Source organism: Falco punctatus (assembly GCF_963210335.1).
Source record: "Falco punctatus genome assembly, chromosome: 5".
NCBI classification, from domain to species: Eukaryota; Metazoa; Chordata; class Aves; order Falconiformes; family Falconidae; genus Falco; species Falco punctatus.
This window is the reverse complement of record NC_137584.1, coordinates 66,027,822-66,044,896: the sequence shown is the minus strand read 5'-3', so window position 1 is coordinate 66,044,896 and position 17,075 is coordinate 66,027,822. Positions and strand designations below refer to the sequence as shown.

General features: G+C 35.2%; 1 protein-coding gene across 1 annotated transcript in view; it reads right to left on the bottom strand.

Annotated features, from left to right (window-relative positions):
• AK9 (adenylate kinase 9) overlaps positions 1-17,075 on the bottom strand; it is a gene marked incomplete at its 3' end in the record, with an annotated part of 76,881 nt that overhangs the window by 1,674 nt on the left and 58,132 nt on the right. The window contains exons 24-35 of the mRNA XM_080388225.1: positions 15,832-15,894; positions 14,831-15,025; positions 12,552-12,770; positions 9,502-9,715; positions 8,333-8,534; positions 7,037-7,183; positions 5,241-5,461; positions 3,844-4,040; positions 3,165-3,334; positions 2,368-2,466; positions 2,184-2,286; positions 1,516-1,630 (exon numbers count right to left, since the gene is read on the bottom strand). Of these exons, the coding sequence (XP_080244351.1) occupies positions 1,516-1,630; positions 2,184-2,286; positions 2,368-2,466; positions 3,165-3,334; positions 3,844-4,040; positions 5,241-5,461; positions 7,037-7,183; positions 8,333-8,534; positions 9,502-9,715; positions 12,552-12,770; positions 14,831-15,025; positions 15,832-15,894 (1,945 nt within the window). The remainder of the gene's footprint in view (positions 1-1,515; positions 1,631-2,183; positions 2,287-2,367; positions 2,467-3,164; positions 3,335-3,843; positions 4,041-5,240; positions 5,462-7,036; positions 7,184-8,332; positions 8,535-9,501; positions 9,716-12,551; positions 12,771-14,830; positions 15,026-15,831; positions 15,895-17,075) is intronic.

The following is a 17,075-nucleotide window of genomic DNA, read 5'->3' as shown; positions in this document are numbered from 1 at the left end:
AGTATAAAAGCAGATTTCTGGCTTAAGAACTGTACATTTACACAGGGACCTATCATGTGCCTACACTGTTCAGTGGTCTTCCATAACAAAGCTGTGCTAGCAAATACTGTCATAGTCCAAGAAAATTCTGGAGGGCTCTGGAAACTACATGAGGAAACACAGGATGTGAAGGACTTAAAAGAGAGAGAGAGAGATAGCCATTATCTAAAAGAATTAAGCCAAAATTTAAAATTTACAAAAGGCAAGGCAAGGGAAAATTCTGAATAGGTTGGCTTATAAAAAGCAAAACCGGTGGGTTGAAGAAGTGGCAGTCTTGCTCCAGAAATCTCCAGCAGTACTGGAAACCAGACAAAAGCTACAGCAGAGCTGCAAACTAGGCTGTTGAAATCCTAAAAGCTGGCACTGTTTAGGCTGATTGCAAACTATAAAATGTTATTAGCTGCAACTGCTGTCTTGGACTGCAAAAAACCCAACCAAACAAAAATTCTAAAAAATAGAAAATATGAACACAGGAGACAAAGCTTGAGCAACTTTCCTCATGAAGTAGTAGTCCTAACCTCTGGTAGCTCCATGAGACGTTTTATTTTATCACTATTTTGTAGGCTGAATACAGGCCACCCGATTTTAATTTTGCATGGCTTATCTTTGTTAATGAAAAGATAGCTGGTCAATTGGACTATCAATTAAATAAAAAAGTTTAAAATAACGTGCTGATACTCTGAATCACATTAATATTCAGATCTTCCCAGATAATTTCACAAATAAGCCAACATCTTACTTCCCTGAGCTAAAATCTAATTCAACCTACATGGATGTCTATTACTTTGTACTGTATAACTTAGTGTATCAGTACTGAGCCCATGCAAAAGAAGGGCTTTTTTAAAAAAGTGACAGGTGTTCTATGTGCACTTAAGCTGTTTTTCAATACAATTAGACCTGTCATTTACATATTTGGCTGATGTGGTTTTGGAGATATCTATGACCAGAAATTTGTCTTCAAGTTATCTGCAAGGCAAGGTTTTTTAATAGGTTTTATTTGACCACCTGATACAGTTGAAAAAAAGCAAGCACTGAGGCACCTAAACCATTCCTCAGGTAATATTTCAGCTTTTTATCACAGTAAATTTAGTCAATTTTTGAGGCAATTCAGGTTGTGTATGACTAGTTTAAAATGTAGTACCACCTAAATTGTAACATTTTAGTTTCTGTTTAAAAACTCCAACAATGCATGTTGGAAATGTTTTCAAGGCCATCAGGTTGTTGGCGATAAAATGTCATTAAAATCTTATGATTTGTGAGAGATCACTTCCCTATCTACCTATCCTATTAACCTTATTTTCCTCCCTGGTCTTTACACTTTTCCAAGAAACTTGACCACGTGTACTTATATCAGGATAGAATAGTATTTTCCCAAGTTGGACATGAGAAAACTACATAGATTGGTTGTCAATGTTATACCAGATGATTTACTGCATTTATATAATTATTTTTATGGCATATTATTTTATACATCACCTTTTAAATGGTAGGCGACAAACAGCAGAGCAGTCTTTTTTACACTTAGGAATGGATCCTTTGGCTTTAAGCATCCTACTTCATTCAGAGCTTTTATTAGAGAAGTTGCTACTCCCTAAGGAAAGAAGACAGTTTTAGAAGACTGTTACAGAAATCTTGAACAAAAATATACTCAAAGCCTGATCCTGTTGTCATGCAAATCTAACAATATAGGATGATATCTAAGTTGGTGAATTGTAGAACATAATAGTATAAAATAGGAAGGGAAGTGACCATGAGTCATTTTTCATTTCATATTCATGCCTCAAAATGTAACCAGCCATCCTTAAATGGTTCTGGATAGGTTTGTGTCTATCCTGGTGTTAAAAATCAAAGCAAAATGTAATCTCACAAGATATAATAAACAAAAAATTCAGAAAATCCATCATATAATACTGCAGTTAATTATTCCCCTCTGATGGTTTTGTATTTTTTTCATTAAAGCTACAAATATATGTTATTTTAAAGCTTTTAAAAAAAATTGCTCTCAATTGTAAGAACACAATTTTCAATAAATATAATCCCATTAATAAGCACATGACTCTCATTGCATTAAAAATGAAATAAACTGAGTGGGATATACTATACGTTGCAAAATCGTGTTTTAAAATGGAAAAGCAAAAACTGGCCTGTTCAAGGTATCCAGCCAAAGGGAGTGCAGTGAGTGGTATTGGCTCCTTTACTGGAGGGAGTTTACGTGGAAGCTTCAGATTCCAGTACTTCTCTGGTAACCTAACCAGATACAAAGTAAGAACTTTCAAGATGTATAAACTGTGACAAGATTAAAGATTTAAATGCAGTTAGTATATTTACCTCATAAACTTAAGAAGTTTTTCTTCACTTTCAAAAATATATACCTTATCTTGATATTTTGCTGCATACTCAATGTTGCCAGGCACCAAAGCTTCATATCTGAAGAGACAGAGCAAAAAAGACTTAATTGACAAGAAATGTAAAACATCATTTGTGTGGTGCAAATTCATGAGCTTCTGGGAGCCTTCAGGTAATCTAGCAAGTATAGAACTACAAAAAGGTAGCAATTGGATCATCCAAGTTTCCACCACATGACTGACAGTTACAAGGCTCAAAATCTGAGAGAGTCTCTGCTTCAAAATCTGCTTATTAAGGGGCTTTTATAGTGCTTCTTTAGATCTCCTGGAGTTGAAATGCCACCCATAGCTGTTCAGGAGATTAAGAAAGGACACCATAGAATTGATTTACTATGGTTCTGACTTGATGAGAAATTCCTCCACACTGAGGAAATCAGTGGGGCTTTATGGATCTCATAAAAATCATATAATAGCTAGGTTTGCATCTACTAAGGTTTTGTGAGATTTGTTTGAACTTCTGAAGGCTTATGATAAAGAAAACTCAAACTATATCCAAGCAGTCATCACAAAAGATGGTAAGCCAACACAGATCCTTGTAGAACCTGTAGCCGTATGTATCAAAAGGTGATTTTACATCAATTTCTAAAGCCACAGGCACAATGCTTTTTCTGTCCAAACCCTGAACGTTATTAAAAAGTCCTTTGAAAGTATTTCCTTATTAATGTGTTAATATAGGATACATAGTCTGTAATTCAGGTTATGAAAACTGCAGTGACGTACCTCTGTTTTCCATCTAAGTAAGTGACTGGACAGTGCCCCTTCATTTCAGCACTTACAGGGAATAAGGCTTTCACTTCTGCTGCAGTCAGTTTCTTTGGTAGCATATCTGGGGGTGGGAAAGGGTGAGGTGCCAGTGGTGGCACATAAACCTCTGGTCTGCTCAAGAATTTCTGTAGAAAAAGAAATTACATGTTCTTATAGTGAAAGAAGCGCTGTAAGACTGTTAGTCAAACTCCAGAGGACTGGCTCACACAATTTAGATACTTGTTTCTTCTACACCACCTCTCTTAGTGTGCTGGTGCTGCTGCTGCTCCTGAGTAAGTAAATTATTTTCCAACTTACTCTCAGTTGGAGTCATCACTATCTGCCCACCATCCATCACTATTCATTGCTATCATTAGCCACTGTCTACCCAAAAGAGATGGAGAAAGGAGGTTGTTTTAAAATGAAAAAAAAATCACACAGATCTGTGACTATTTGTAAGAGGACCTTTGGGCTGAGCGGACTTGTTGCTTTTTGTCTGCCTAGACATTTGATAGCAGAAGGAGACCAAGCAAAAGCTTGAATACTTAGCCTAATTCAGATTACATATTCCTTGTTTCTGTATGGAATCAAAGAATCTAAGCAAAAATGTTGCCTCTTCCTGTAATCCCCTCCTGACCTGCTTTTTGACACTTACATCTAGTTCTTCCTGTGAAGCCATTTTGTAATAGCGTCCTTGAAATTCTGCAGCAAACTGCAATGATGACGTTACGGAGCAGTCAACCAATTCACCTTTTTCTGCAAGGCTGACGGGACAGTACTGTCCAAACTCCCCCAGCCGATACTGCAGCTCCTTGGGAGTGATACATAAATCAGCGATGCTGGCTGCTTTTCCTGTTAATAGAAGCAATTAATGATAAAGTTTTATTAATGAAAGGCATAGAAACATCAAACATTTCTATTCAGAAAAGTTACAGTTTAGAAGATACTATAATTCATCATGTGAAAATAATACGAAATAATGAGAATTACAGTAGCATTGTTTTTATAGATTGATATTAAAATGAAGTTGCAACCCATTTTACGAACTAATTTTAGTAAAATTTTTCTAGCACTTAAGAAATGCAATAATTATTTTGTGGGATACTCTGCATGCTTAACTTATTAGTCTGTTTTCCCTGGGACACTTTTATTTCTAATTTATTGCTTTATTCCTTTGTGTTTCTAAGGAACATTTCAGTTATTATTGTATTTCTTTACATTGGTGAAAAAGAGTACAAGGTGTGATGAAAGCCTCCCCTTTTATTCATCCATGTCTTGCAAATGCTACAGTCTATCTGGATGAAATATATTCCAAATCTTGAATAAAATGTCATCTAAACCCCAAACTATTTAAAAATTGTGCTTTTCAAGCTTGATGTGAGAAAGTGAATTTCTTTTTTTTTTTGCTTATGACTGCAATTTTAAAGAAGGGTGCAGCTACAGAGCTGCAAAAGTTAAAACCAAAAGGTAGATATAAGATAAAGAAGTCTGTTTGCCCTTCAGAGGGATTCTAGTTAAACTGTAGGCATGTTTGAAAGGCATATTTAATCCTGAGCAATGCTGACCCACAAAAATTCAGGTGGGAACTGTTCATTCTAGACTAAAGTGGTTTTCCTCCCATAGCACAGAGATTAACTCAGATGGCCTATTTAACCTTAATTCTGAATTTATAATTAACATTTTCCTCCTCCTTCCCTCTTTCTCCACTGACACCTAAGTAAAACTACAAGTCATAGTTCCTTTTGTTTACTTTGGGGTACCCTTTGGGATTCCTCACCCAATGTTGAGGAATCTGCCATGGACCATGAGACCTCTGACTTCTTTCAGCTGTATTCTGTTACCCTGTTCTTTCAAGGATGGCCTCAGACTGTCCTGTAGCTAGTTTTGTCTCTGCTCTCAGAGATCACTTCAGATGAGAATGAAGAATTTGAGGGGAGGTATGTGCCCAAAAGTTAGCTTCATCCAAAGCAAGTTGCACTTGAAATGCACTCATTGCATTGCAGCTTCTTAAAGAAACAAGTATTATTCTGAGAAACTTTTTTGTTCTTTTACCTTCTCTTATTCTTTCCAGGTATATCTGAATTTCTTTAACAACCACTTGCACTTCCTGCAGTACTTTGTTCCAGATCCACCACTTGCTTTGAAAGGCATCAATCACACACCAGTTCTGATGCTCCTTCTTATAATAAGTCCTAATTGCATCTATGTGCTGTTCATAGCAGGAGTTTTTGATCGCTAGAATCTGTGAGCTGTCATGTTCAGGGTAGGGAGGTCTGAAGATAATGAAAATAACACTGATTTAAGCCTGGAGATCAGATATTTCATTGCATTTCAGGCCTAAATTCTAGAGTTCACTTTTAAGTCCTTTTTACAAAATTCTACTTATTTGACACTGTAGAACATATTTGAGAAATACAGATTTCGAACTAAGAATATTACCAGGTACATATGAAAAGCAGCATGCTTCTTATCAGACAGTTATGTTCAGAAACAAGGAACAAAACTTCTGCTATTTATGTCCCAAATAGGACTCAATAATTTTGTTAAGGATATGGAATGTATCAGCACATATTAACTGACACACACTACCAATACACCATTAAATGGTACCTGAGACAAAATGCTAGGAGACTTTTTAAATGGAATTCAGTGTTTTATTAAAAAACAGGCTTAATTTTGAACTGTGCCCTTGTCTGAAATCCAGAAGTAGCCATAATCCTTGGATATATTTTGAAAACTGTCATGTTTACATATAAATAAATGAAAGTAATCCATCTAACCTCTAAAAATATTATGCAAAACCAGAAGAGATATTTTGACTAGAACATAGAAGCATTTATCGTTCTGGTTCTTAATTTAAATGATGCCCAAACCGATAAACTTCTGTTTTAATTGGATTAATTTCTCTGTAAGTTGTACCTTTCAGAAATACCTGATATTGCACATTTTATTTGTATTTAAGCCTATGAAATGTAATTAGTTTGGTATTTAAAATTAAAAGTTTAAAGTAAATACTTTTTAAAAGACAGAATTAATTTTTTTGCAATGCAAATTGTCTTTAGGCTTTCAGAAAACAATTAAACATTGTACTGATTATGTGATAAAAAGAAAGACAAAATGAAGAGTCATGCAATAGTGCTCTAACCTGTCTTGAACTTCTTAGAAACACTTCCTTTAATGAGAACCAGGTTCTTATAGAATTTAATTTTAACATGAATGTTCTGTTCTTTTTAATTCTCTGTTTGTTTATAAACTTACTGCTCTTCCTCAAAAACAACCAACAGCTCTTTAATATTTATCTCCTTAGAAAAACAAAGAAGGGAGCAAGCTGAAGTGAAAGGTTTAGATGAGTAACTCATGAATTGTATGTGTTATTAAAATATACATTATTTCCATCTTTTAAAAAGGACTCCAATTAAGACTTAAAAGAGAGCTTATTAGATGAAATAGCAATTTCCCTTATGATGATAATAATTCAGTTGATGAATATTAAACTTCAGCAGCAGAGTGAACTAGTAACGTTTCTGATGTACAGTTTAATTAAAACAAATTTAACTAAGCAGTGGGTGCACAGCATTGCACACCTGTGACCTCAATCATGCAATCACAGGGGATCTGGCCACAAATTCCTTATGCCTCCGTTTCTGGTCTATGGAAATCAAAGCGTTAGAATGTAGAGGGACGGGTGCCCATGTCTTTTCATGTGTGTTTCAGAGTTCAGAGTTTGGAGACAGCTGGGTTATGCATCAGCTTAGACGCAGCCTCTGTGGGTATAGCACTGAGGCACATAAACAGAGAAATGACAATACCATGTGGGTAAAATTATTGCTACTAGGGAGCATCACTACCTATTCATGCTTTCCTTATCCAACAGTGCTCTTCTGGACACTTCCTTTGCATCCATTCCTAATTCAAAGATTTTCACTGGAATTATCCTAGCTGATTCCAAGAGGTTTACTTGTTTTCTTGTTACTGGATATCCATCAATTACAACTCTGCATGCAAACAGAAACACAGTTTTCTTAAGAAGTCAGTTTCTAATTAACCGTTAAGACTATGTATATTCCTAGTACATTCTCAATAGAGGCAAAAGTCTACACCCATGCCATGAAGTATCTCTGCCCTGACTTGATAGGTGCAGTCTTCAGTCCTAAGAATTTACAATCAAATTAAAAAAGAAAAGATCAAGTAGACATAATAAGAAATAGAAAAGATTAAAGGAAATACACAAAGGGCAAAAAGTATAGGAATGTAAATGGATGGCTCTGACTTATAAAAACAGTGGACTTTAAAACTCTGACACATCAATCATTCAGAAACATAATTTTAACTAAGGGATATCTCCACATGGATTGGGAGGAGTAGTTTTCAAAGTGAATGGTAAAATGATTTACAGTACTTGAAGAGTTTTTAAGTCATATTGAAGAAGAAATGCTTTGCACATGTTAGGCAGTACTGGGGGAAAATATACTGAAACAATAATCCGATATTTAATATGAAAGAAAAATTGAAATAATTATGATCTGAAGCTCAAATAAGTTTCAAAGATTATTCCACAATTGCCTTTTCCTGTGACAATTCTCCTTTTTGGGGAGAGGAGTTGAAAGTCATGAAATCATGATCATGAAACTTTTTAAGTCTGCCCAGTTTGGAAGGTGTTTCAGTGGTGGAGAAAGAGCCTAGGAAATCAGGATCACATATGAATGAGGTGGAAGGACTCACCGGTTTCAGTTCCTCCTTAAAAACTTAGTTGCTAACAAAGCCAGAAAAAACCTTGTGTACTGAACCAGTCTGCATGACCAAAGAGAATCAGATGTGTCCAAGTTGGTATAAGAGAGATAAAATGGTAGTTCTTAAAGGATAATAGAAAATATTGGCTTATTGACTGAAAAAAGGTAACTTTCATAAAGCATACTACTGGAACTTACTGCAATATAGCTACTTGAAAATTACAGAAAATTATGCTTTAGCCTGGTTTCCCAGAGTAATGTGAAGAACCTCATTTTGCATGGATTATTTTGTTAATACATAAACAGCTGAGGTGTTTATAAGAAATTGTTTTACAGTGATACCATGGGAATCACTGCCTATGAGGGACTGGCATATCTTGAAAAAAAACTCCAAAACCCAAACAAGACTCTTACCCAGTGGTATTGCATACGTGATTCATCAGAGCCACATCTAGAGCCTGGATGGCCAGTTCATCAGGTACGGTCAGTCCTTTGTGAAGATGCCACTTTAACATTAGTGCCAGCTCGCTCTCTGGCTGGTTGTTTAACACAAGCCGTATGGCATCTCCCATACTCAGGCGCAGTAACCCATATACACTAGCAAATTTCTTGGCAACTGCAAAACATGTTGATTTCAACTTTTACATAAGCAACATCACAAACTAGCAGTCTGTTCAAGTATCTGCTTATCTCCTCAGTCTTAAAAACTAACGGGTCAGCTTATTCCCTGGATCATTTCCATTGCGTAATCTTGGTAAGTGGGTACCTAACCCTGCTTAGGCCCCTAAGGGACCCAGAGCTTGGCAGATGTGCAGAGCATGCCCCGTGCACTAACAACGTTCAGTTCAGCACAAACCTCAGCAGCAATAGTCCATGTCATTATAAAATATCTTAGAAAATATGCTTCCACTGCTGCCCCTTTTATAGAACAGCCTAGCGGTTAAATCATTTATTTATTCAGGAAATGGAAAATAGGGTTAAAATTTCCTCCTTAATGTGAGATGATTTTCATTCATCTCTTCTTTTTCTAACACCCTATTCTAATAATTAAGCTATGGTGTTAGCTGAATTTTCTCCTCCTCCAGTTAAAGGCAGAGGCCTGTGGATTGAAAGAGTCACAGATGAAGACGAAAAGGGAAGAAAGATGGAAATACTGTTCTTTTTGAATCTAGAAGATTGGAAACAGACTGGGGAATGTGGAGTTTTGGGTTCTGGTCCTTGATCATAGGAATATTTATTTCTTCATTTTACATTAGAATATATTGAATGAAACAAATAAGAAACACTTAGAAAATAATCAGAAATAAATACAAGGAGTACAAATAATGTAAGTCTGGATTTTCTAAGTGCCAGTCCAGGTCACTAACTTCTTAAGAAGCTGGGGTAAAATTCAGATGGGCAGCATGTAAGTATCTGACTGTCAGATGAGACACTAGAGAATGTAACTAAAAGAATCTATACCCAGCAAGAAAAGCAGGAAGACCAATGATATTAATGGTTTATGATTTTTTACTAGCAGTAATGATAGATACAGCTTCAGTCATTCGATAAGGTTTTGCTTTATAGATAATACTGGCTCCTACCTGTAGTCTTTCCAGATTTTGGAGGTCCCACAATTGCAATCTTAATTGGCACAGCTGGTTTAGGTTTTGGCTGACGAATATATTTTATGGGATTCTTCATAAATGTTTCTTTATTTTCTTTACTTGAAAAGAAATAAATATATTGCCGATGGATTACAGGAAAGACTGTGTTTTCATGGTTTTGTTGTGCTTTGATTACATCTCCTTCCCTGAGCTGTAGCATATACAAAATGAGAAGCAGCTGATTAGGTTTGACAAAGCCTCCTCTCCCTTCATCCTACAGAAGTGACTTTATAGGCAGGTAGAGGAGTACCAACTATATTAAAATAAAACATCAAAGCATTCTCAAATTCATGCATATGGACATAATACTTCATCTAGTGTGAGGAACTTGCATACATAGGCAATTCATACAAAAAGACAAAGTAAAATTGAAGATGGAGAGAATATTCACTATTTCCAGTAGGTGGTACCATAACACTTTCTGTCCTTCAAGTCAGTGTAGTCAGGTGTAAATTTTTTTATTATTATTTTCAAGGAATAAAGAAAATAATTTTATTCCCCTGTGAATTAAAACCATTTAGCTGCTTGACAGGAGAAAATACACTGAGAATACTAAGAATACATGTACAAATGAAGAAAACAGAAAAGAATATCAATACTTACTTAAGATGAAGTGTAAAACCACAACAAGGCAAGCCAAAAAAAGCTTTTGGTAGACTAGATACACTGCTGGTGAAATCTTGTCAAACACAACACAGCCCACTAGAAAATCTGTAGCATTGATGGGTCACTGAGATGTAAGAGGAGCACTAATGGCAGAAATGGCCATTGCAGAAATGCTAAATGAATTCCTTGCACTACTCTTCACTATGGAAGAACGTAGTTACGTCCCTGTTGCAGCCCTTCTTGGAGAAACTGCCTTAAAGCATCAATAAAAGATGTTTTAGACCAAACTGTTGACATCTGTAGAAAATTTGCCCAGACCAGATGACATTCACCTTGCAGTTTTAGAGGGACTCAGAAGTGAAATTTTGACTGACTAACGTGTAACCTATTGCTTACGTTCGCCTTTCTTCCACGAAAGAGGAAGGTGCAGAAAGTGACTATTTTTTTAAGACCTCCAGGATGGATCCTGGCAAACATAGTCCAGTAAATATGACCCTGTATCGAGCAAATTGAAAGATACTAAGGAAAAAACTAGTTACAAGCATACATAAGAAATAACGGGGAAGAGCCAACACTCAGCTTCTTGTAGAGGGAATTCACACCTCACAAATCTATTAGTATTCTTTGAAGGAGTCAGTAAATACATGGATTTGTTGATTTGGTTGTTACAGTAAGAGATGGGACTGTTTAACTGCATGGCATTACCTGCCAGACCATTCCCTGATTCTTAGGTTCCTGTTCCTGCATCGAGTCATTGCAGGGTGCTTGCCCTCAATTTATAAGATGTCAGGAGTCTGTTCTACTGTATATCTGCTCCCATTCCTCCCTCAGCTCATCCTTTTTATTCTCTGCTTATCTAATCAGTTGCATAACTACTTTCCTCACCCCCAAATTTAATCTAAAAGTAATTGTCATATACTCTATCTGCCTTTCTATTAAAAAAACCCTCTGGTCCTTAATCAATGTCATCATTTCCATTATATCCTAAAATACTCTCAAAATGATCTATTTCCCTTTCATTACTGTCAGCATGTACATTTCCACTATCAGCACACCACTCTGATTTTATATAATAGCTTTCTATGACTTCTTTCTTCTAACTGAACTGTACTTCTTGGTTAGTAAAATACAGCATAAATGAATGAACTGGAGAAATGAGAAGACAAAAATGTAGTGAAATCTAGTAGAACAAAGTGCAAGGTCTAGCGTGGAGGGAGTAATAAGAATTCAACATAAAAGCTGGGGTTCAATTATTGGAAATGAGCGTGGAGGGAGTAATAAGAATTCAACATAAAAGCTGGGGTTCAATTATTGGAAATGACAGAAGAGAAGAAGTATCTACTTCTATTAATATGCCCCTAGATTACTAGCTGCCAATTTGATGCAGCCATGAAAAAAGGCAATTCTGATCCTAAAACATTTTAAGTAAGTATTTTGATTATCTAAATCCATAGTAAGAGTTGATCTGTATACAATGCTGATTGCCAAGGTTAAAGAAAGGTAAACGTCATCTGGAACAGGTGAAGATCCAACGTGATGACTATACAAAAGGGAATAAAATTACTTGATTAATTAGCATAGTGAAATGAAGGCCGAAGTACGTTTCTTTCAGGAACTTCCTCCTTTCTGTATCTTGTTCACTGGGTTTTTTTTAATCAATTCTCCTTTTTTATTTTTGATTTACTCACAGTCCAACTTGCTTTTATTTCTAGCATTAAAACCAAAAAAATTACCCACTAATGTTTCACTTGCCACTATAACACTTTATCAGCACACTTTTGGGGATAGACATGAATACTTTCTGACCTCAACTACCAAGATCTTTAGTAAAATACTATGGAATTAGTTTTGTTACTCTTCAAAATTTATACATTTTGACAATAAAGAATTATTGCTGATGTATTACATGCATTTAAAATTTGTTGGTTTACTTTTCTGCCACTGCTAGGGCTGGTGGCCACCTGTGTGGCTTCTTACAAGTTCAAACACCAAATCCTTTTAGTTTTTTTTCATTGCTTCTGGAAGGCTTTAAGATCTTCTCCATTGTCCTGTGTTTTGTTTATCATTAGAAATTAAGCATTTCTTTATGATTCAGTGTCACCTTTAATTGTGTTGCCAATGCTAATGTAACAGATGTTACTGAATGCCTTTCAGCCTCAATTTAGCTGCAACACTGAAAAGACACTGAAAAAACACATTTTATTATCAACGCTTGCTGTATTTTGTGTATATTCAATGGTGTAATTTTAATTCAGTAATGTAGTTTTCATTAAATATTTCTGGTATTAGTTTCTACTGTCTGATAATTTTTTTATATATGAAATACATTTTTAAAAAGTATTACTTCTTGAAAATATTCTTTAGCTATCTAAGAACATTACCTTGATTGGATCCCACTGGCCAAAAGAACTCAGAAATTTATATGAGAAAGCTAGCATCTTATTTGCAAGTGGCAAACTTATTGGGTAACATTTCTCAAAAAGGCTTCCACGATTTTCCAGTAAAGAATTCAGCTTGCTATATATTTGGTAGCGTACAATGTGAGGCTTCCGTCCTCCATTGATCTTGATTTGTGGTATTAACAATTTTTCAAATTCTTCCTGGTTAATGAAAACATAATGAAACATTAGAACCATAAACACAAACACATTTTTAATAATGACTGACAGCAAGATTTTCTGTGAACTATCAAGGACTTCTTGAGCGTGTTCTCAGTCACCGTAAATCAGAAAAATTTGATTTGAGATGAGAATTGGTCTTCCTGCCCATTGAAGTTTAAGTTACCCAGCCTACATTAAGTATCACACTATTAAGGAAAAAAAAAAAAAAAAAGACAATCTGACAATCAAGCTTGAGAAGTATCTTTGTATCTTTTTTTAAAAAAACACCCATATATCATTCTTTCCCTACTCCAAGCAATTCAGGATGGCTTATTTAGCTACTTTATGAAAATAGTGTTCTTCTCTGGTGATTTATTGTTCTCCAGCTTATTCAACAAAAATATAAAACCAACCCATTTTCTACAGATTTTTTTTCTAGAAACTTAACACTTTTACAAGTGCTGATGTGTTTTAATGTCATCATTTAGTTTTCAATAAAAGACCAAAATTCTACAATGTCAATGAGAACCAACAATTAAAGAATCAGAGAACAGTAAAGAAAAGTCTTGAATAATGAATCAGAAATAGTAAGTTGATTAAGGCATAAATGTTTTTGGAATTAAAAAAATAAAGGGAAAAATACTGAGTAAGCTGTAACTAGGGGGCATCAGTAGTATCTAGTCCCAATATCTAATTCTATTATACGATACTACTTCTGTACAATTCCTCAATTTCTATATAATATCTATATAGATCCACAGTCTCGTATCTTTCCACTTACTGTCATAAGCAGAACTCAATATAATAACAAAATTCTAAAACAGTAGTCACCTCTCTTAAGTGCCCGTACCTTTTCTGATCAAATTTTTCATCAGTCTACTCACGCAACAAAAGATAAGCTCCCAAATGACAGAGAGTAAAATGCTCCAAGAACTATGCATAGTATTCCACTGGCTTTAACTTGAAACATTGTATTGTTTATGTAAAGAGCTAAGGCTGCTACTGGGGTTTCTTGTTCATGGTGTGTCCTGGGCCTTATCCTAAATTCTTTCCAGTTCTATTTCACAAATTCGGTTTATATTCAGAAAGGCGAAATTAGCCACAAGCTACATTCAGAACCCCTAAAATTATTTTTGTGATTATCATTGGGATACATGATTATATGCAATTAATAGTTCAATAAAATCATGATTTTACAGTCACTTTTGGAAGTTGAATGTACTTTCAATTCACCTTCTTCCAAAATTAATGGAAAGGTGGATCTCTGAGCACAAAACATTAATATTTTCCACACAGCTTATGGTTCCTTGTAGCACAAAGAATGTTAGGAGTTTATTCTTGATTCGTCTGAAATTTAATCCATCAACTATTAAAATAAAGTGAACCCTGAGTCAGTCACACTTATGGTGTTGGTAAAGGTTGGATTCATTTTGCAGATCTTACATCCATGTGTTGGCTGATCTATTCTGTAAACTTTCTCTCTGGTCATTGGGTAGAGTTTCTTCTAAAATATGGTAAATTTCCTCCTGAAGTAAGATACTTATTATATAGTAAACAAATGGCACCAATCTACTTACTGCCTTCATATGTGAGCATTAAGGTTGCAGATACCTAAAGTTAGGTGAGGTTACCTCAACATAGGTAATTATGCTGTTTTCAATAAAATTATTTTACTAAGAACTGTATTTTTAAAAAATCAGAGATGTCTAATAAGAACTCTGCCTTAAAAATTATTTAAAAATACTGTTCATATATTTATGACTCTCTAGTTTGGTTGCCTGCATCAACTGACCTATCAAAAAGGAAGTGAGGACCCCAAGACTGGGTAGGTCTACCCAAAAGTTTCCTTTGTTTTTTCCTCACAATATTAGTCTTATGAATTATATATTTTTAAAAGTATTTACCTTCTCACTACAGTATTCATCTTGCTTACGTACTTACATCATGAGTACAGCAGCACAGCTGTTTGAGCACTATAACTTTTAAATTTGACAAAACTGAAAACTCTTCTTGCATCATGTGATCATATAATTTAACAAAATAAGCAGTGGAGTAGGTACCTGTACTCCTTGTAAACCATCTATTTCTGAATCAAACTTCTCTGTAATTTCATTTTGTATGCGGTCAACAGCATCAATCTCCTGTTCTTCTTCAGGCTCTTCTTCTTCTTCTAAAAACTCTTCTGTAAGTATAGCTTCAACATCTTCATTTTCATTCTCATCTGCCTCCTCAGAATGCTCTTTATTTGCTAAAGCCTATAAAGGTAAATTATTTTGTATTTTCATGTCTATGATACAGATGTTTTGAAGGAACATATGGTCTTCTTGTCTCTTTTGATTGGAAAAATAATTAATTCAACAAAACCTCATTTTGGGGTATCCTTTATCATAAGCAAAAATCTAGTACATTTTAGAATTTTATTTCAGAAGAAGATACAGAGGTATTGTGTAGTGCATACAGTGAAGCAGTGAAGCATTGTACCAGTTCCAAGACTGCTTAAAAACCAAAGTGCTACATGGCAGTTTTGATAAGAGGAATATTTTTTTCATACATGGTATTGTAGTTTGGCATGACTTTGTTATAAACAAGCATGTTAGCTGAAAGTGTTGTTGACAGAATTTCATGAGCAGTCAAGTAGTACATTAGTGCATTTATAAATATACTGTGTAATTGAGTTTGGGCAGAAATCCTGGTACAGTCCTATTCTGGATTAACCATGGATTTGACAGAGTACTTGAAACACATGCCTAATTGCAATTAGTGGGGCTACTCTTATGCTTACAAATTAGATACATTAAACATATTTGTAAGTATTTTGCTGAATTGAAGCACATATTGAGAATTCTTTAAAAATTGGTTTTATTGTTCATGAATCAATAGTTTCTAAACCAATTTAAATATCATGTCAAATTATTTTTGAAAATAAAGTTTCTGATTGTCTATCACATTTTTACTATTATACATTGCCCTGAAAACTCTGCAACTAAAAGCTCTAGAAATTTCTAAGATATAACTGCAAACACTTCTCTTTAAAATCTTTCTTGCTGGCTTGTTTTCTTACCTTCTGTTTCTTTTGGTTTTGTTCTGCTAAAAGTTCTTCCCTTCTTCTAGCAATCCTCTTATCCTGTTAGTGAAAAAAAGATGTAAGATGACAATGATATTTGCTAATAAAAGCTTTTCCTTGAGAATTGGTAATGTGATTTAGAATTAATGTTGTTCTTTCCACCTTGAAACTCTGTTTCATGTTGCTTCTAATGTTAAAAATACTATCTTGGCAGCTTGATATTTTGCAGACCAGATGTACCTCTGTATAGGTGAACATGTAACTAAATTTTAGTAAAACCAATTTGTCAGCTGCTGAGGCTGGGGTGGGGGAGAGGTGTGTGTAAGACTGTGATTCTGATCACACTGAAAATATAATATTGTTATTGGTAAACTACAGAGTTTCTAAGCTTATAGGTGGTTTATGCCATTAGGCAAAGGGGTGACTGAACATACTATTAAATGTGTGCTGTTCCCTATGCTGTTTAGAACTGCACAATTTTTACCATGTTACAAGCATTTGAAATGTAGTCCCCCATACATACTTAGCGGATACATGTCAAACACTTGATGGTTAAATCCTAGCTCTGAAGTAATATACTTAAGGCCAGTGGGATTGATGGGAATGCAACCTGTTACTGCTGTTCTTGCACACTGTAATGCTGTTGCCTGGACTGAGATCAGGAAAACAGTATGTCAATATGCAGGCAATAGTGTAATTTCAGAAATCCATGTTAACTCCAAGTGAAGTGGTCTGGATACCAGAGCATTCTAAGCAGAGCAGCAAGAAACTCTGCAAAGAGTAATTTGTTCTACTCTTTTCACTAAACTCTGGTGTTCCTGAACGACAAGGCACTGCAGCTGTACTCATTGCTCTCAGTGTCCTGTTGCCAGCTTCTTACAGTGGAGAAGGAAGCTCTAGGGTAGCATTCAACTGGTCTGTCTGCTCTGCCTGGACTCTCTGTATGCCCTACAGCTTTAGGAACAAAGGAAGGGTTAACAGTACACTCAGCAATGCTGCATTGGCACAGCACCATCCAACTTGCTCACCTACTGGATGCTATGGAAGAGTACTCCATGTGTAACTAAAAACTACACTGCGATACACAGGAGCAAAAGTATCAAATTACTGTTACTCAGGAAATCCTGATTCTGATCTTTCATTACTTCTTAATGCCTTTACCAGTTTGTATCACTGTTTTGTGTATGTGTTTTAAATAGGAACCTGCTCTTTTCCTTTGTCATCAGGAGCCATATTGATGC